The sequence below is a fragment of the Lonchura striata genome, chromosome 2 (assembly GCF_050655825.1).
Source record: "Lonchura striata isolate lonStrDom1 chromosome 2, ASM5065582v1, whole genome shotgun sequence".
Classification (NCBI taxonomy): domain Eukaryota; kingdom Metazoa; phylum Chordata; class Aves; order Passeriformes; family Estrildidae; genus Lonchura; species Lonchura striata.
This window is the reverse complement of record NC_140704.1, coordinates 96452530-96473582: the sequence shown is the minus strand read 5'-3', so window position 1 is coordinate 96473582 and position 21053 is coordinate 96452530. Positions and strand designations below refer to the sequence as shown.

Here is a 21053-nt window from a genome sequence, read left to right as displayed (position 1 = left end):
GCCCTCATTCCTATTGTTACTTTATTTAAGATGGATTGTAAAGCTGGTTTGGGCAAGCCTGTTTGTGCTGCCATTAAATGAAATGTGTCTGCACACTAATCCTCACAAAATATCAATGAGCATTATAGCTATCATAATTTTTTTTTTTTTAATTGTAGGCTTCAAAGTAATTTAACAGCTTTTGAAAACTTTATTTCAGGTAATTAGTGCAAACAATTAATGATGAAACAACAACGGTTGCTTTCATAGCATTAACTGCTTGTGAAAATAGGCCAAATCCCCCATTCAGTGGGTAGAGTTGACTTACCATAAGAGGAAAAATATTTTTAACTTTTTTCTTTAAATTCCCCTCTGCTTCTTACCATCCAAAGTCATTCCAGCTACCACTTGCAAGGCATGTCCATACAACAGATCACTATATTGGTAATTTGTGGGATACTTGGCTAAAATAAAGTAGACTTTTCTGACCTAGGAACAAGCTCTGACTAGAACTTGTTGTAATTTCATAGTACTCCTTCAGAGTCAATACGTAAGCCTGTTTCCTGGTTTACTGTTTCCATATTGTTTCTAAAAGTGTGGCAGGGCAATGTTTAATTCAGAGCAATAATATTTGTTGGTTATTGAATCTAATGCTTGTTTGACTGCTTACTATGACTTTTAAATATCTAATTAGCATAGTTCACAGTAGCACTTGTTTGATGACCTTGGACCTTTAAGACAATAGAAGGGAAGAGGCTAACTAAATATTTCCAAAAGGTGCCAGTATCATTTAAAAGAACTGTAGAGCTATTTAGCTTCAGTTTTATTTAATTCTACTTGGGTAACAACATTCCTTCCAGATAAAACTTGAAGCTATATGTTTCTTCCCTGATAAAACTGAAATAAAACAGTCCCATGATGTATTTGGGGGAATCCCATATGATAATACATGTGTGTGTGCCTTATATCTGTGGGGGTTGAAAGGATGAGCTGCCTCTTTTAAAGAGCTTCCATGAACCTGCTCTGTAGTAAGCTCTGGTAGGCGAGGGGTTGCGTGACTGCAGCAGACTCATTTGTGACCTCAGAAACGTGGTTATGAAAGTGATCTCTTGATCAGAGGAATAGAGCTCTGCTGCCTGCCAGACCAGCAATGCAGAAATGAGTCTCCTCCCTGCAAATCTGCCCCAGCAGGAGAAAAAGCATTCCTTTTTTGGATGCAGCATAATTTTTCCTCTGAAAAATTATTTGGCTTAAAACGAAGTGTGCTCTAGAATATACACTGCCTCCAGTTAAATTTCACATTTTTTAAAAACATGTAAGATCATCTTTGCTTTTTGCAATTTGTAGTTTTCACTTTCTTCCTCAAACCTACTCTTATTTTCCTTGGTGTAGAGCTAGTAAGTCTTGTTTTGGTGGTTATTGGACTGACTCTGGCAGTAAGCCACAACATATATCCAATGGAGATGATACTGTAACTGGTGAAAGTGCAATAGAAACAAATGTTTATGTCACACGATGAGTATAAAACAGATCTGATTAATCAGTAGGTAAGAAATCATTGTTTTTCATCCAGAGACCTGAGACAGAATAAGAAGCACTAGAAGTAATTTATGTATCATAGTTCTCTTTATACACACTATTCACCTGGCATTGATCACTCAGTGAAAGCTGCAATTGGCTATTACTGCCTAGAAACTTGAAGGCATTATCCGATATGTTTCATGAATGAGATACAAGATTCCTGTCTTTATCCCATAAGGAATACTTGTTATTTCTTTGGTAGCTTGCTATGAGTCAATGCAGCAGGCACCTTTGTAGGAGTCAGACTTGCCTGTTCAAGTCAATGACACATACAGAACAGTTGAAACTGGAGAAAAGGTTATATTTTATTAGCTAGGACTTTGTTTCTGAAATAGAGAACATTGGTTTTCCTTATCTTCAAATGGGACAAGTCTGATAAGAACTCTGTGCCTGCCTTGTAATTTTATCACTATATCTAAGTATTCTCTCATTTTAAAAACTGAAAAGCTAATCAAAACAGGGAGAATATTTACAATTTTAGAACCTTTAAATGTCACCTTTCCTGCCTTTTATAAAGACAGAATTTTTTATTACTCTTAGAAAATTTGAAGGTCCTACTTCTGGCTGTTGACCTAGGGACCATGGCACTTTTAAGAAACTTAATTTCTCTGGTACTGCAAGGGAGAGAAAATGTAAGCTCACTACTGGTCTGTTTAGGCTCTTTGGCATCTGCTTGGAATCTTTTTCTGAGTATGGAACGCGGCTGTCAAGAAAGGCAAAGCAAAACCTTTGTGAGGAAGTAAAAAATAAAGGTTATTGTAGTAATTGAATACATCATGTGCATGCATTTTATACTTCTGCAGAAGGTTCCTGTTCTGAAAAGGAATTTATTTTTGGAAAAACCATAGTGTCTTCTTTGCAGGCCCTCGGTCTTACGAGGGATTCCAGTTGGGGACAACATCCATCTTTTTGGGTAGCTTTGCAGGACTAGTTTTTGAATGCAGACATTAAAATATTAATGTAGATAAAAACACATTTAAGAGATCCAGGGATTGTTGCATTATGAGTTTAGGCTTTTTTTTTGTCAGTTCTGTTGTCAAATAGTTCTTTATTTTGAGCTTTTCAGTAAGATTGTCATGCTACTGGTTTTCTTCATCATTCCCAAAGGTGCTGGAATACAGCTCAGTGTTTTAAAACTACCCTGGAAAGAGATTCTGAAATAATTTTTTTAAAAACTTTCAGATAATGTCCCTGATGTTTCACTTGCCCTTATCTTGTCTCAGCATGTGTTTTTACTTCCTGAATTAGAAAAATCCAAAGCTTAAGGACCTCCTCTCAGGCATATTTTTCCTACAGCACATTGGGTGCATTTAACTTCTCAAGGCTTCATGCAGTTCATGTCATCGTGGCACCTCCACAGGCAGCAGAAAAGGCCAAGCAGAGCAGCTCTGCCATAGAAAGAGAGCACCATGTTCTGTGAGGTGTGTGTGTCTGTTGCTGTGCAGCAGTGTGCTGTGATATTCAGCTGATTTAAAGGCTGAGATTCCCATATTTCCTCTGTCAAGTGTGTTTGCTTCTTCAAAGTACACTGGAAAGTGAATATGTCTTTGCCTTTAATACTGGACACAGTAAGACTGCTATATACAGCAGATATTAAAGAATTGTTCTTATGATATTCCTGACTCTAAAACTGTTGGATTCAGATTTGGTTTTCTGGGTAACACATGCATGTCCTGTGCACTAAGGTCTGAGTGTGAATATTTTAGATGCAGTGTTTATTCATCTTAAAGGTTTCCTTTATCCTCTCCAGATCGTGTGCATTGGCTATTTTTAAACAGTCTCTTGGATGATATAGTGATCTATTGACACATGCTCTTTCAACTCTCTTCTAAGAGATATTGTCTAAATTCCTCCTGGAACCAGCAAGTGTGAATTTATCCTGTGTCTTTCCATGCAGAATGGTGCAATGAAAATTTTAAAGGCACAAGAAATTGAGGAGTGGAAGATCAGGAGACAGTCTGAATCATAGTCCTGGAAAAGAGGTTATCAAATCCAAAAAGGCCAGCAAAGATCATGTAAATCTCACATAAGTTAGTCATTGTCAGATTGCTTTAATCAAGAAGGGAGAGAGATGCTTTCTATGCATTTTTCTAGTTGCGTTTATTTTCATGCTTGATCTTTGATTTGAGTTGGTCCTTCAGTGATTGATTACTGAATGTTCTAAACTATATATCAAAATTGGAGAGGGTAAAATAATGCACATCTTCTGTAACCAATAGAGACTAAAATAGTTCTGATATTCTCAAGGTAAATCCGTTATCAAGACTTTATTGCATTTCTTCTGTAAAACGCAATTCTTACAATCACCTTTCCAAAAGCGGGAAAGATTCCAGTAGACTTCAATTGCTTACTTATGAACACACATAGCTTTCCTCTTAGCTGTCATTTCAGTAAAAATTGATTTTGGTCTCATTACTTATGTTTTTGAAAAATATTTCAGACTCAAGTTTATTTCGATAGTTTTTTTATCATTAAAGAATGTTTTTTGTTGTTTTTGGATGCAATGATGACATGCTGCTCTTTTCTCATATGCTTAAATTTATTCACATACAGGCTTTGTCATAAGGTTCTGATTTTTCTTATTGTCACTTCTGTGATATACTTTGTTTCACGTCACAGATGCTGCTGTTGTGCATCTGTTGCTTATTTTCTCTCTGCAACAAATTCTGTGGACAAGACCATGGCATTGCAGTGAGAATATAACATAAGCAATGCACTACTTTGCCACACCAGTGGTCCATTGAGTCTGGTATTCTCATCTTCAAAATTGCTGTCTTTTATCCACTTTAAAGCATTCTAGTGCTGGTGTTATGGGGTACTTGACAGTCTTCATATTGTGGGGTTGGGCAAACATCAGTTCTGCATTCAGTTTATCCATTGCCTTTATCATTTTGTAAACCTCTGTTGTATCTCCCCTCGTCCTTCTCAGTAAAATTCCTGTGACTTTTAGCCATTTTAGCCTCCCCTCAAAGGGCAACTGCCTCTGCTGTGGACATCAGTGTCCATTGATGTATTATTTTTATCTGGTGAATCAATCCTGAAAAAATGGTCTAATGACAATAAAATAGTATGATCCATATCAAATAAGGACAACATTCTTGGGTCATAGAGAGAGAAAATACCAGGAGTTCAGAGGATATAGAAACCCATTTAAAAATATATATCTGTAAAAGGGAAAAGATGAACAGCTATTCAGACAATAAGCCATTATGAAAGATATTTTGAAGAATGGGGAAACTCTTCAAGTATTTTTGACAGGTGATGTGCTCCACAGATTCTAGAATCAATGTGTCCTGATGTGCTGCTCCTCTGAATATGTATAAATATCACGATCAGTGGGATTTGCTAAGATCCCACTCAAGCAATCAGGAAGTTACAGGTCAGAACACACTACAATACAATTAAGGCTAATTGTGGATCAGTTTGGTGAAGTCATGAATGAAAATATGAAACTACATTCATTGTACATTCTGAGGTCCTTAACTCTGGAACTAACCAATGTTAAGCAGACTTTCTAAATACAGAATAGTTCTCTGAAATAAATTTTTTTTCTACTCTAAACTTAGGCTGGATATCATGATTCTGATTAATGGACATGTAATTTAAAAACTTAAAAGTGCAATGAAGAAGTTTTGGAATCATCTTAATTTTTTGTCAGTGATGTGGGTATTGATTTGAAACTGGAATTAATAGTCTGCAGATTTACTCAAGGTTGCTGATAAATCAGGCTTGCAATTAATTTTGTGGTTTGAGAGAATAACCCATTTTTACTTATCTTTTATGTGTTTATTCAGAAGGGTGTGCAAGCAAATATTCAGACAAGCTAACGTATTAAAGCTTAATTAAAGAATGGAATAGTACACAGATAAAATTAAGGCCCCAAGACTGAACCTATAAATCAATAAGTTTCCGTGATCAAATCATCATATTTAATGTAGTAGAAAATAAAATGGAATTGTGAAGACAAACAGGAAGACTGTTACTTGGAATAAGTCTTATAACCTGGTATAATTTCAGAGGGCTGCATGTCTTCAGCAGTCTTGTAGCCAATATAGTCTACCAGACCAACCCATATCTCAAATATTTACTCACAGTGATGCAAACAGATCTCTAAAATATCTCCTTTGCCAAGGCACAATGTGGGGCTGTCTGTTGGGGAGATCATCTGTTGGGTCATATGAAGAAAGAAAGGTTGCAACAGTAAGCTACAGAGAAGAAATGTGTTTTCTAGACGTGTTCTTTTGAGTCTGTTGTTTTTATAATTAGCACAAAATTTATATTACATGGAACTTTTCTTCAGATCTGTGATCCCTCAGAAATTATGGGATAGGGAAGAAGGTATAGTCCACGCTACATTTAAACTTGACATACAAGTGTGATTTCTTATGAGATACAGACAGAATAAACCAGCAAAAAACAGAAGAGGAGTTAATAACTTATTATACATATTCTCCACTTTTTATAAAAGCCATTTCACTATTCTCAGTATTTCTTAAATGGTTCTACACATTTGCAAACGAAGAATTGAGAGAACAGGAAGTGTCCATCTGGAATTTACCCTAGTGCTCATTCACCTAAAACATTAAGTAACTTCTTATCTTACAAAACTAATCCTGTTTTTAATTAAATAATGAAAGTTTTCCTGGAGGGAATGAGAAATGTCCATTACTAGGAATGCTCAAAAACTCTGAGGAACCTGCCTAAGCAAAGTTATCTCTGTTCTGATCAGGCTGAGGTAGACCAGATAAAAGTCCAACCTACAACTTCCTAAGTTTTTGTGATTCCCTATCCCAACTCAGTTAACAGACCTGGGTCCCCTACAGGTGAACCACTTCCCTAAAGCTTCAAAGAACTCCTTGCAGTGCAGCACAACTGAACATTTACAAGCAATTCTTTTTGGCTTTTCAGCCTGTCTCATGTAAACTCTATTTCCCAAAGGCACACAGATCTCTTTTTCACATGCAAGGAAAAAAAAACCCTGACTCAGTCACTTCTGTAGGAAGTCCTCAGTTTGTGTTTCTTCTTTTACCTGCATCTGGATTCTGATGCTGCCTTTTTGCTGGACTATCAGTACTGCCTGCCCTGGCATCACACCAGGTCCATCCCAAGGACTGTCGATCACGAATCCCAACCCCAAACTGATTCAGTTCCCGACACAACCTTGATCGACAGTTAGATCATGAGGGAAAAGATAAGACTGATGGGTTTTAGAGGGCAGAGTGAAGAAGATGGTGGATTTTTTTTCTGGGAATTGGAGGAAAGCACACCAGGACTTCCCCAAGGAAAGAGGCTCGTTCTCCATTTTTTTGCCTGCTAGAAACCTTGTCTGAGATTTCATCGTTAATATATTGACATATCACTGCTAAGTTTTCTAAGGAGCCAGATCTCTCAGAGCTGATGTTTGTAGAAAAACTATAGGAAGTTTTCCCTCTCTTTTCTCTGCATTTCTGTAGAAATAATTTCCACATGTACTTTTACACACACACAGAGAGCACTGGCAGTTGGATCACTGTTTTAGAAAGTTTATCCGATCTGTAATAATTTCTAAAAACACAAAATCCTCCAGTGGAATACAGTGAAACCGACCATATTGACGGTCGCTCCAGCAGGGTATTTTACTGTTTGTGAGGGGATTTGACTTCGGGGAAACACTCTTCACCCTTCGCACAGCGGGCTTTCTCCCTTCTCCCTGCTGCATGCGAGTTACTCTTCTGATCCTTCACTCTAAGCTCCTTTGCTTTTTTTAGGCAACTTCCAGATATCTGATACAGTATATAATGAGGAATTAGGTTCCATTACACCAAGGCTTAACCTTCTCGAAAAGCATTCAGCGCTTGCCAGGAGTCATCAATATTTAACAGCTGTTGTTATTATGAAATACTTCATAGGGTAATGCGGCTCGTCTGCTCGCACGCAAGGGTTTGAACGGCGGCCAGGCCCCTGTCAGAGCCGCCGGGAGATTGACAGGCGGCGAGGCTTGCGTGACAGCGGGGCCGGGTTAGTCAGCACTCTGCCTCCTCCGCAGCGGGGACCTCTCCTCCCCCTCGCCTGCCTTCAAAAGGGCTCTCCGGACTCGCTGGGACACGGGCTGGGGGGCTCGGGGGGGGCAGCCGGCCCCCCAGCCCCCGGGAGAGGAGGGCAGCCCGGCGGTGGCATCTCTTTGATGCCCCTCTCAAATGGATGAGGCTCGCTGGGAAAGGGGAACAGTGGTTCTGGAAGAAAGAGCGGATGGGATCTGGAAAGCAAAAGGGTTCGGTTTGTACCTTAAATAAATGTCATGCTGTACTCGAGAAACTTCAAAGGGAAGTCAGATTTCAAAGCATCTCTTAAGAAGAAGCAGACTGAGAAAACCGCTAAGTTGGGAAGAAAAAGTCTGCGTTACTGCTAGCGTAATTTCATCTGGTGTTCTGGTAGCCTCCACAACAGGACCAAGCACCGTACAGCTTTTATTCAGCTTTTATGTATTTTGGTGCTGATTTCTTTCCCAAAGCACTTGTACTACCTGTGTGTTGTGCAAACATCCTTTCCATGTTGTTTGGCCATATATAACAACAGCTCCTTATGCTGTGTATTTTTTCATTTCAATGTTCATCTAACGACCCCCATCCTAATTGTCGCTAGGTGTTCTCTGTAACGCAGCCAGAGGAAACAGACCATTTCAGTTCATGGCTTTAGGTTTGTTAAGCAGAATTGCTCATACTGAGTGTTTCCGAGTTGATTTGTTTTGTTTTCTTAGTATTCAGAGTAACACGCATAGCTGATTCTTCCTGCAGCTAGAAGATCCAGGAAGAGAGACCCTGCTCTCACTTCCTTTTGAGTAACAGTTACCAAACGTAAGATTTGCATGCTTAAAGCATTATCTCTGAACCTGCAGTCTGGATTCGGGTATTTTCATCCACCTCTTTTAAGAAACAATTTATCCCCTGGGCATCATTGGAGAGAACCAGTAGTCCTTGCAGGAGAGCTTGAAACTGATTCACCAGCCTAAATCTGAAGAAGATTGTATGGTTCCCTTCCTACACCCCAGGCAGGGCATTCAGTTCAGAAACAGCATCCCTTCACTGCTCATTTTTTGCCCGTGCTGTTGCTTGGTGCAGGCACCTGGGGCACAGTTTGGCCCCATGTTATTCTGTTACACAGCCTAACTTAGCAGCTACTTTTGCTAATTATTTTCTGAAGAATAAAGGCTGTGCAGGATGAGGTACAGAAACACTCCGGAGAATGTAATCCCATGGGTTTAAAAAGTATGGTTTTGTGAGACTCCTGAAATCTCCATGTCTTTGAACTAAGGAGTATCCTGCAATGAATAAATGTTCTGTTATTTCTGGGGCAAAGGGAACTGCTGGTTTCATAATGCTTCTATAGACTGTGTTAGGCAGTTTTTCTCTTCTTTACAATATTCCAGATTTGGGTTTCAAGCCAAGGTGTTTGCAAATGCAGATAGCAATGCTTATATCAGAACTGGAGGCTTGAAAGAGGTCTCTGGTTTTTACATTGTTCTGGGCAGAGACAGTGCAGCTGTGAAAGGCTCAACAGCACTATCTGAGACCATCCCATACTCACTCAGACAATCTTATAGTCTCCTCTGTGGATTTCTTTTCTCCATTAATTAACTGTCAATTCTAACTCTACATTATTTTTTTTGTTTCCAATCTTTTCACTGCTTTCAGATTAGAAATTGAAAAAATATCCTCAGATCTTTGACCTTCTTCCAGGAAATTGCATTGGCCGTTTTATTTCTTTTTTTTTTTCTCCCTCCTCTTCTTCCTAGCCCCCTGTTCCCTTGCCCTGTATATTTCCAGTGTTGTTCTTTGTAGGACCCAGCATTTCCAGACTTGTTGGCTTTTAATGTTGCCTAGGATTGCACCATGCACACCAGATCGCATGACCTTGCAAAACTGTCAGCCCTGGTACATGCATCTCTGGTATTTATCATTCTATAGTATCAATATGCTCGTTCATCTTCTTTGGCAGAACAGCTCCATCTTCTGTTTTGTTTCATGTTCTGGAAGTGCAAGCTCAATACATCGTGCTCAGAAAACGGTCTCTGGTGTTACCACTTCCCATCTCTTGAGTTTGCCAGTTTTGAACCTGGTGGATGAGCTCTCTGTGCTGACCATCAAAAGGGTTGCCTCTCTCATAGAAATTCTAAAGCTCCATATAGCTAAGACTCTCAATTTATTATTTATTTTTTACAGCCAGCAGCATTCATTAGACTGCCTGCAGTATCAGCTTTTCTCTTGCTCCATTCTCGATACATGGGAACTCCAGCAGTGTGTTTCCCCCTCAGGTCACTGAGTCATCCTTTGCTGTTTTTTATTTTTCAGCTTTATTTTCAGACAATTTGCTCCTCCCTGCCCACCAGAGACAGTACTCCTGCATTCTTCAAGCTCTCATTTGTTTTCATCATAGCTTCACTGTTGCTCCAGTGGGACACCATTTTATGAGATGTCTAAGTTTGATCACAGCTGCCTTGCCATCAGGGTCTTTTCTATCAAGCCACCCATCCTAACCAAAACTTGCTGTCCTGTTCTCTCTCATGATTCTTGGTGGTGACAGGGGTATTGTTAGACTCTTCTGTTTTCTTTTCCCTGTTTTTCTGCCTAGTCAGATAACATCTTGCAAGTTTCCCTCATCTGCCTGTCATGTCTTGCATTTCCTCCTCCTCCTCATTTCTTTCAGGTTGTGTGTGATTTTCTGCCTGTCTTGCTCTGCTTTCTCCAGGTGACAGGCAGATAGAAAGCAGCTTGGGATTTCCAGGAGACCAACACCTCTCTTCTGAGGTATCACTGCAGTATCAGCCCAGCCGTGCGTGGATTAATAAGTATTTCCAGCATGGGGAGGCAGAAGGAGGGTGAGCAATGAGTGATGGCTCTGCTGCCTGAGGTGCAAAGAGCAAAGGTTCCCATCTCCGAGGAGCATTCACTTCTTGGAGCAATGGTGTTATTTGTCTTTCTTTGATGGTGCAGTGGGTCTCCTTGCAGTCAGGCCAGTGAGGAGGGCAGTGTACAAAACGGATGTGTGTGGCCTAACATATGGGCAACTCTAACAGGCAAAATAACATTAGAATGCTTTCCATTTGGAGATGGAATTTATAGTAGCCAGACGAGTTGCAGAACAAACATCTCTTGTGCTTCTGCTGCAGTGTTTGTATGAGCCTGAAGGCTAACAAGCAGGCAGGGAGCTCTGGCCTGCTCAGTTGGATAAAATAATAGTTTCCACTAACGATGAAGTCCGAACGGATGGAATTTTCACAACACTAAATGAGAGCATCAAAGAAATAAACCTTCGTTTCCTCTCACCCCTCCCTGTCTGTCCTTAACCTGAGCAAAGACCACAAAACACCATGTCAGTAATTACAAAAACATCTTTTCTGAGGAGGGAAACTCTGGAAGACGCCATTGGAATAGGAGTTGGGCTTTTAAAAATTGTTGTCACAAGATATTTAAAAGATGTGTGGATGTGGCACTTAGGGACATAGTTTAGTGGCAGACTTGGCAGTGCTGGGTTAGTGGTTGGATCTGATGAACTTAAGGGATTTTTTCAACCTAAATGAGCCTATGATTCTGTGTCTGTTCTTATAGATAGGCCTAGCAGAAGGCCTAGCTGACTGGGGGGAAAAAGCAACCATTTTCTATTAGCTTAAAAGGTACACCAAAATGAACATGCAGATTTAAGAACCTGTATATTCTATTCACAGCAGCCTAGGTTACAAGTCTGAATTCTCAAAATTATTTTGGCTGGAAAATATGGGTAGGGATCTGTTTAAAGCAGCTTGGGATTTTCCTGATGTGCTTTCCCATGCTCAGGGGAGGGATTTATTACATCTAATTATACATTTGAGATAATTGCTCTGGGCTAATGACCAACATTATCACTTGCAGCAAATATTTACAATGTAAACCAAAAACCATCACAAATATTTAGTTGGTGTGGTCCTGAGCTGCCATTGTTTATTGTAAAATGCTGATGTATCCTGCATCAGTCCCTTACTGGGCTGTCAAATTGATAAGGAACTTTTGCATAGGCTCAGGACCTTTAGAGGCTTGCTGTTTCTCTCCTATTCTTATTCTGGTTTGGTACAAACTATTCCTGCCATCTAAACCTTTTTTTGTGGGAGGTTTTATTTTTGAGTGGTTGGGTTGTTGTTGGGGTTTTTTGGGCTTTTTTTTTTTTTTTTTCCAGAGGGGTGTTTTTTGTTTTATTAATAATTTCTGGCTGTGGCTGTTCCCACTCCCCTCTGTCTGGAAGGGAAAATGTCTATCAAAGGTCCCAGATAATATCACTAGGATGCTCTCCTCTCCCATTCTCTCCATGAAAAAGAGAAAAAACAGAAAACTGGATCTCTGTTTGCTACCAGGATCCTTATATGACCCTTCTCTGGAAGTAAGAGTGAAGCTGACTTTAAGTTTTACTGAACAAGTGATAAAGACACACTCCTGTTGTATACCCTAGATGATGCTGAAGCCCAATAATCATGTGATGCCAGCCATCTCAGAAGTTCTTTCATTATGCCCAGAAATGGGATTGTATTTCAGTGATTTTTCTGTAGGGTATATTGATAGGAAGAATTTGAGCATTCAAAGACATTTGAGATCAAGCAATGTGAAGGAAGAGCACTCACCAGCTGAGTTTCCCATGAAAACTTAATTGGATATAAGCTTTTTTCCCTATTATTCTGAAAAATATATGTAATTCTAATTTATAGTGAGAAATATTCATGAATTTCATGACATGGGGTAAATGGCATGCTAAAAACAAACTTTAAAATTCTGTGTAAAAAATGAAACAGTTTAAGAACATTCCCTTGAATCTTACAGTTAGGCTAAAACTTGTAGAAATGAACAGGGTAAAGTAAGACCAAAAATAATCTGATATCAAGGAGATCAGCACTGAAAATAAGAAACTTATTCACTCCCTTGTCTTCTGAGTTATATAGACATTTCTCTGTATTGTCATAATACATATTTTTATAAACAAAACAACTTGCTAACTTTCTTTTGTTTCTTTCCTGTGGGTTTTGGTTGTTGCTTTATGTAGAGTAGACTAACGGAAAAAATATGTTCAATAAAAAATGTGATAGATATTTCTATAAAAAACATCTGGACTGCAAAATATGTATCGATCTCCAGCACAAGGAGAAAAAAAAAGAAAAGAAAGTTGTCAGTAACCGAGATCCAGACCACAAAGACAGTAACCACCAATTAAATTCAATGCATGTTAAATGCCTAAACAACAAGTTTAATCGTGACCCTAATCATTATGATTTCTAAATTGATGATAACTCTTTCCAACAGCTATTCAAGAAAAGCACTTTAAGAAGCAAGATGGCCAAATGATAAAAGAAGACAATATATCTAACAAGACTGCTGTACAAGAAGGTGGACTGCTACTAGAAGTGAGTGAAAAAATGCTGGTCTTTTTCTGGCTATAATTTATTCACTTTGATGATATATTTGGGCTGATGATTTGTGGCAGCTTTGAACAAACAGTCTGTCTTGGTGGGAGTCTTTCAAGAGCCACACTTGCGAACACTTCTTGCAAAAGCAAGACTGGCAGTCGTGACAGTCACAGTCAGTGTCTATTTGGGCAATTGCACCTTGCACCCTTGCTTGCATCCCTGAAATTACCAGTGAACTCCAGCAGGCTAGTTCAGAGTTCTTTTTCACTTTCAGGTTTATTTAACTTGGCCCATATTTTGAGGATGTCAACATGAGCTTTCCTGGTTTCTCATCTGAACTGAGAATATTCTAGGATATTTTAGTTTATCCTACTTCCTCAGCTCTGTGTTCTGCACACACACCGTGTCAGCAAAAGTTATCCCTTCTATGTATTTTTATCCCCTTAGGATAATTTTATATTGGCAGGGCAGCATAAAGGGGCCATGCTGTTACTGAGAACTGGATCTATTAATTTTAAGGAAGAATTAATGCTGCTGTGAACTACTGAACCAGCTAGAGCCCAGCAGTTCATCCCAGATAGACCTGCATTTCAAACACATGAGGCAATAATACCTTTTATACACTGAGGTCCTTGGAAATTCCTATGTGATTAAGATTACATATGTACAATCATTTTGGATAGGATAGTATTCATGGTGTAAAAACTGTGTTTTAATGACAGCCCTGAGATGCATGTAAATGTAAATTTAATAGTAGCCTCCAGCAAATAATTGCTGAATACTATTAAAATAAAACACATTTTAGTATGAGATCCAATACCATAAGTTACTCAAGTCTATGGAATGGAAACTGGCACTCTGCTTTCCTTCCTCTAAGTATTTCAGAAGATTTTAATTTTAGATTTCAAAGCTAGTAACACAGAGGCATCTGATTAGTTACTGCTATTGCCAAAACAAGATGTTTGGCTGTCAGGTGTTATTTTGCAGCTATTTCCATTCTCAATGAATAGGGAATATGGGGTGTATAATAAATTATAAATATGGTGAGTATATAAATTTTAACAAGGGTCTCCTATATTTAGTCTTTGTTTAGTTGTGTCTACATGATATGCCCACAAGTTACAATCATTGAGCATCCTCAAACTGTAGATTGACTGCTGTGATTGCATGGAGATAACACTGGCACAAAATTTAGGGCAGGTTATGAGAAACTGCTATTGCTAAATATGTTCTGCTTACTGCAGGGTATGCAGGAGTCACATTCCCTCTAAATACAGGGGAGATATTTTATCCTGGATCATACTTAAAGTGGATCATTAACTGGATGATTAAGTGCATGTTAATATGAATTTACTTGCCAGGCTTCATTTATGGGCACGTGTGACCTAGAATAAGAGGGTGAGCTTTCCTTAGGGCTTGTCGGGAATGTTCTCTGAGGACTGAGTTTGGCTTGGGTCCTCATTCAGTGGCTATGGCACACGAAGCAAAGTGGGTTTTTATGTTGTTCAAACAAATTCACCATGTTGGTTATTAGGAACTGTGGGATTTTAACTAAATATTGCATTTCTGATTCCTTCCAAGAAGAAGCAAACCATGGTTGCTGTTCTTTGTATATTGACTTGTGAATCTGACCACTTTATTTGCAATCAAAAGATATTTTTCAGCTATTGAAAGCCACTTTCCATGTCATAACAACACCTTGCACTGTGCAACCTCTGCTTTATATAATACAAGCCAGAATAATGTGAATCACCAAAATATGCATGAATAATACTGTTCCTGAGTGCAATGATAATGGAAAGTCAAGAATAATTTTTTTTTTTTTTCCTAGTAGTTATAGCCACTCTGCTTTATGTATGCAGAGAAATATGGGATAGCAAGAACATAATTACTGGTAAATAGTGTATCTGGGACTCTTGAGTCTTGGAACAACATGGTATTTCCCCTTTCAGCCTGAAAGAAAACAATGGAATTAGGCTGTCTTAAAAATATGTTTAAAATGTTTTTTATTTCTAAAGGCTTCTGCCACAACATGTGTTTTTTATTTAAGATTTTATGGAGATTTTTTACAGCTATAATCAAATAGCTTTCATCAGCAATAACAGAATAAACAATGATACCAGTTTATCAAAGACTTTTTAGTGGAGCACAGCAGGTATCTAAACAAATAATTTCTTTTGGTGCTTTAAGATAATTTCTTCTGGATTAGAGACTTTGCTTGCCATCTTTGTTTCCCTTTGAAGGGAAGACAGACAAGGCTCTAAGAACCAAACTCTAATTTTATTATGTTTTTTTTAATATGTCCCATTCTTGAAATCTTTACTGTTCTTTGAGCTTTTACATTCCAAGAGTTTGACTGCAGTAATGATTTTTAACTTTGCACTTTCATAATATTTTCCAAGACAGGTGGTTTTTCAACCCCTGTGCCCCATGCCTTCTGGCAGAAAAGGGGCACATTCAGTTTCTGAAGCCTGTTAGTGAATACTTAAGGAACACTAGGCCAAACCCATAACCAGAAAAAGGGGAAAATAAGTTGTACTGGCAGTCAACAAATCCAGATAGAGTTTATGGAGTGATGGGGTGGAGAAACACAATAAAATGGTGACTTGGAAAAATAATGACTCACTGGTGGGTATCTACGCAATAGCCTTGATTGCAGGATTCATCTCATGGCCGCTAGCCACCTCCTGCTCTCCCCCCCAGCTATGTTGTGCTCGTAATCTTAAGTCCAGACTCAGAGTCTACACTACGGTGGAGATAATTGCCCATCCCAAATGGCTGTGTTACACTATTCACTGATCCCTGGAAGAATTAAATGCCTGCTATTATGGACTTGCTTTCTTAATGACATGTAATTGGGGATCACCTCACCATCACCTCCAACACTGCTTCTTGGGCAACCAGCACTTGTGCACTAAGCAGCACCCTGCTAAAGTTGTCACTTGGGCTTTATTGACCACTTCACAGTTGCTCCCGCAGTTTTGCTGCTTGTCATGGACGAATAATTGATGTTCAAAATTCTGTCTCAACCCTTGCTGCTAAGGAAATGCCTTCATGGACTGTCTTTACTTCTTCATTATGTTTGTTGGTCTTCTATTATGCTTTTGTAGGCTGAAGCATAGGGTTTATGGCATTTCTGTCTCCAGATGTATTGGATGTAATTATTTTCACATGTGAAAATAGTGTATTATAACCAAAATTTCACAATAAATATAAAGAATATGGACAATGCAGGCAGCTCCTGAACAGATGCTAGTGGAGTAAGGCTGTCTGAATCTATCATGCTCCCTTCTCACTGATAAATATTGATAAAGGCCAGACGTGGCTTTTTTTGTCATTTCCATGCTCACTGGCAGTTCAGACTCTTTCAGAGAAGATCCATGTAGTTTTTAAGGATGCTACAAGCCACACTTTTGTGCAGTTCAGAGTCAGATTTCCATAAGTCTTCTACTCTTAAGGCTTCAGGGCACAAGAATCACATTTCTGTGGTTTTTTTCTAATATTTTTCTTTATGGCTGCATTGCAGATGCCAGTCATTAGACTGTCCTGAGACTTCTTATTCAGTCACACTGTACATTCCATTTAATGCCTTTATCAAGGACCTGGATAAGGGGATCAAAGGCACCCTTAGTCATTCTCACAGGACACAAGGTTGGATGGGTGTGTTGGCCTGTTTGAGGGCAGGAAGGTTCTGCAGAGGGATATGGAGAAGTTTACTACTTATTTAAATTTTTAGACAGAGACTTTGAGGTGCCTGGCATCTTAAATATCTTAAAATCACAATCATATGATCCTCTACTAAAAAAATAAATATATTACAAACACCTTCAAAACCATGAAAGCTGGGTTTGATGGTGCAACCATTATAATTCTCCACTGATATTAAAAATCCTAGCTTCATTACATTAGCCACTTAATAAAGTAGATTTATAAATAAAGTTGGGTTTTTCAACCTGAGCTTCCATGTTTTGTAGACATGCTTTTGTTCCACCGAAGTATGTAGAGGAATTTTACTGATTAGAGTTGTAAGCAGCAAAACTAGCAAGGCACTTCAGGTTATTTACCTTCTGAACCAGCAGCATTTGTGCTTTGTATTGGGTGCTGGTGCTAAGCTACCACACAATCGGGTGTAGATCCTATAGTACACAGAACAGGCCCTTTTTCACTCAGACAAATCCTTTATAGATAATTTCTTAATTCCATATCACAGGTTTGGAAATTCTGGTTCTAACTTGGTAGCTCCCACCAAAGTCAATGAGGTCATTTTTTGACTGCTTTAATACCAAATAGACCCCAGGTCCTCTTAATCAAAACCAACAAAAGTCAAACTTTTAACGCAAGTGAATGATTTAGAATTTGACACAATGTAAGTTTAAAGCTTATTATTTAACATTATGTTGCTACCTTAGAAATTGATGCAAATAATAATCTTTCTGGGAGATACTTTGGAGAGGTGAATGTGAAGATTTTGGCACTGAAATGTAACTCCCAGTGGCCTCTACTAACATCTTGAACTAGAGTTCAAGTTTCATTCCAAGGGAGTTGGAAAATGATACATTAGAAAACATCCTATTGGTGCTGTTCTTCACTCTGCATAAGGAAATAACATAGGAAACCCTTTTCCTACTTGGTTTCCTGTCATTTTTTTAAACTTGTTAGTATAATTCCACTTCCTCCTTCCAAACTGATTTATGTAATCAGTTTTGATAAAACTGTGCTCTTGAAAAAGGTACTCCAGTTTGAATTTCAGTCTGAGAGCAAGAGATTTTTCCTCTTCCTGTTGTTTTTAAACTTAAACTTGAAAAGGCAAATTGCAAATCCAACAAAGTGCATGGAGATTATATGTATCTATGACCCATGTCACAAACTTCAGAAATCAAAAACTGGTAGAAAGAGACATTTTTGGTTTATTCTGGTCTGGAATCCCTCTTCAGCTTCCCATAGTGTTGACACTCTCTTAGCACAGTCCTTCTAAAGTAAATCCTGATAGATGTTGATACAGTGCTTCATTTTCTTAATCTAACTGATTTAAAACTGGACCATCAAAATAGGAAATTCTCATAAAAAGCTCATAGTCTTTGTGCCTTTTTTTTTTTTTTTGAGTTAATACAACTTTCTACAGTTTCCCAACAACGTTTTTGCTTTCCTTTGTTTTCAAACACAAACCTTCTCCCAGAAATTTAGATGACATGATTTAAGATGACATTAGTCACTTGGGATGACTTACATGGAATTTATCCATTAAAATAAATAGGGTTAGGAGTGCCTTTCTATCACAGGCTTACATTCAATTTCTTCTTGCCAGGCATAGGCAAAACACAAAGGAACACTTCAGAGGCCCTGGTCCCTTTTATTTTTTTCTTTTCAAATAGGCATATTTCTAAAATCCAGACTTGAAATTTGGCATGGCCACAGCTCTGTGCAAAAAACGTCCTTTCTCTTGCCCTTTAGACAAATAACTGATGTTCTCGTTTATTCCTTTCTTCTTTTTTTTTTTCTTCTTCTCTAACAAATCTGGATAGAAAAGCCATGACCGCTAAATTCCATTTGCTCTCTCCTGCAGTCCTTAGTGCTACTGTTATGAACGCAACAATCATGATGCTGCCACAGTACTGAGGTTTCTGAAACACAGGAGGTGGCACCATCCAACTTGACAGGGGGACAGAGAAAAACAAAATTGTGTTATCCCCTCCCTTCAGATCTTCAGCCTAACTATGAAAAAAGTGATAGAAGATGGATTTTGATGGGCAAAATTGTGTGGAAATAATGAACAAAATGGTAACCACAATTGCCAGCACACATAATGTCTGAGAAGCTTGACTTTTGCCAGGACTTTTGCAAGAGATTTATGGAGGAATTGGAAGAGGAAAAATAGGTACTTCTGTAGAGGCTTGTTGTGGAGCCTTTTCGTTAATGGGAAAATGCCAGTAAGTGCTTCTTTTCAGATTTCGTGACATGTTGGGCTGATGAGAGTTGGTATTTATCTTCTCCAACACAAAATTACAGATTACAATTGAGAGGGAGCAAGCTGAGAGTGGATTGGAAAATCAGGACAGGCAGCCTATGTTCAGTATGACAGAGCAGAATGAACGGGCTGTCGGCACAGGTGTGCGGTGAGGAGACACAGCTCTCATCCTCTAGTTGGTGCTGGCATCTGGAAAAGCATCTTCCATTTGTCAGGAGACAGGCAAACCTGCTGTCATATGAAGAGGGCTGGCTGAGAAATTGTAGTTGTACCAGTGAGCAGAGCAGCTGTCCATCCATAGAGTTAAGGGGAAGAATCAGTGAGCTTTGGGCACAGATGCAGCTCTGAATTTCAGGCCGCTGTTGCTGTCTCCAGACTGTTCATCACAGCCAACTCCACCCGAGCTCACTTTTCACAGCCGCTTCCTCTGTTTCTGCTCAGGCTATTTCAGTACCTCTTGGAGACAGTCCAGTGGCCACATAACTTCCTCCTCAACAAAACATATTCTCCCATTTCAGCTCTGTTAGTTTTTTTTCCTCTCACTGACTTTAGAGCTAATCCTTGACAACTATTTCCACCAGTCAATAGGTTTGGTATCTGTATCTGAGCCCTGCATCATACAGATGCACCAGGACTTAATCTGCTACTAGAACTTTTTTTTTTTGTTGCATTCAGGCAACAAAAGCATTCATAACACACTGTTCATTTCATACCAATTTCTGCATTTGCTTTTCAGGAAGCATTTTTGAAGATGGCATAGTCATGTATTGCACAAAAAAACCCCTCAAAACATAGAAGAAGCAGATATACACTTAAAATAATTGCAATCCTACATTGTTAAACTTGTCTTCAACTGGTTGAAGTGAAATTATAAATGAACACCCTAAACTGTATTCACAGATGACAATTGCTTTCAGTATATTCCTCATTCTCAATTCAGAAAAGCTCATGAGCTGCAGCCTTGCTATCTTCTCAATAAGATGAAGTGATGAGCAAGAAAGCAGGTCTAGGCTAGACTGTGTCCAGTCTTGAGAGCTTTTGCAAATTTGCATTGATTTTGTTATGGAGGTTTCAGCAAAAAACCTACATATTTTACTAAAAATATCAAATACATTCCAATTTCATTTTTTGTCTGCCTTAGTTAATAAAACTTAAATGCTCAAAGCAAAGCAAGGGTTTGCAGAAGAGGCTTGGGGAAGGATTAATTTAGTTTATAATGCAGCCTAAGATTTGCAGTCATTGCTGGTGGATAGAGGAGTTGTGTCTAACTTTCTATCCTTATCCCTCTCCATAAGATCCACTGTCATCCACTTGATATCTCAATTAGAGAATGTATTGCCTGCCTCTCTGGGTCAGCACAATGCCTTTATAGCAGGATTCACTCCTGCTGTCAGAATGGGATAGGGTGTGCTTGATACAGGATACTTACAGCATACAGAACATGCATAAGATGACAACCTGCAAAGTAAAACTGCTCCCAGAGTCAATTTCAGGGGTGCTATTCTCCCTGAAAATTTTACTGACCTGAAATAGTGTTTTAAAAGGCCGGTTTAGCATTTATTATCAAACAGAATGTGAAATATGATTGTTTTACTTTTCTCCCCACCCCCTGAAATAGTTTCATGATAGAAAATGTGATATATAGTGCTAAATACACAGAAAAAGAGTGCCGTGAAATTAAGACATAACATTCTGTTTTCAGTATATAGGCTGCAACATTATCTCTTTTAGGTTTTGATTCCTTACAGAAAGAGATGTCTGCTATTCATCCTCATTAACAGTTTGCAAGTACAAATAAAAGTCAGCTGTGGATGGAATATTATGACGGCTTCCTCTATTCAGGACTTGATGCACTTACATGTAAATAACACTGAAAAAAAAAATCCAGACATTTGGTACTTACATATGTCTAATTGTCTAACATGTTGGATAAATATTATTTGAGACTCTTTTCAGTAACTTATTTCTGTGAAAGATAATGCCTAATCTTACTACATTTGTTATTTCAAAGTCTACCTAACTAAATTTGTTGTTACAAATGCAGAGTAGTGAGCAATTAATGCTTCATTTTGGGTCTTCTCAAATGGAATTAATCAGGCTTGCATTTTCTATATTGAAATTTCTTAA

At 38.6% G+C, this 21053-nt stretch overlaps 1 protein-coding gene across 2 annotated transcripts in view; it reads left to right on the top strand.

Moving 5' to 3' along the window:
- Positions 1–21053, top strand: part of AHRR (aryl hydrocarbon receptor repressor) — an 82331-nt gene that overhangs the window by 42155 nt on the left and 19123 nt on the right. For both annotated transcript variants that reach the window (XM_021528787.4, XM_085571803.1), the window contains exon 4: positions 12858–12958. In XM_021528787.4, the coding sequence (XP_021384462.2) occupies positions 12858–12958 (101 nt within the window). The remainder of the gene's footprint in view (positions 1–12857; positions 12959–21053) is intronic.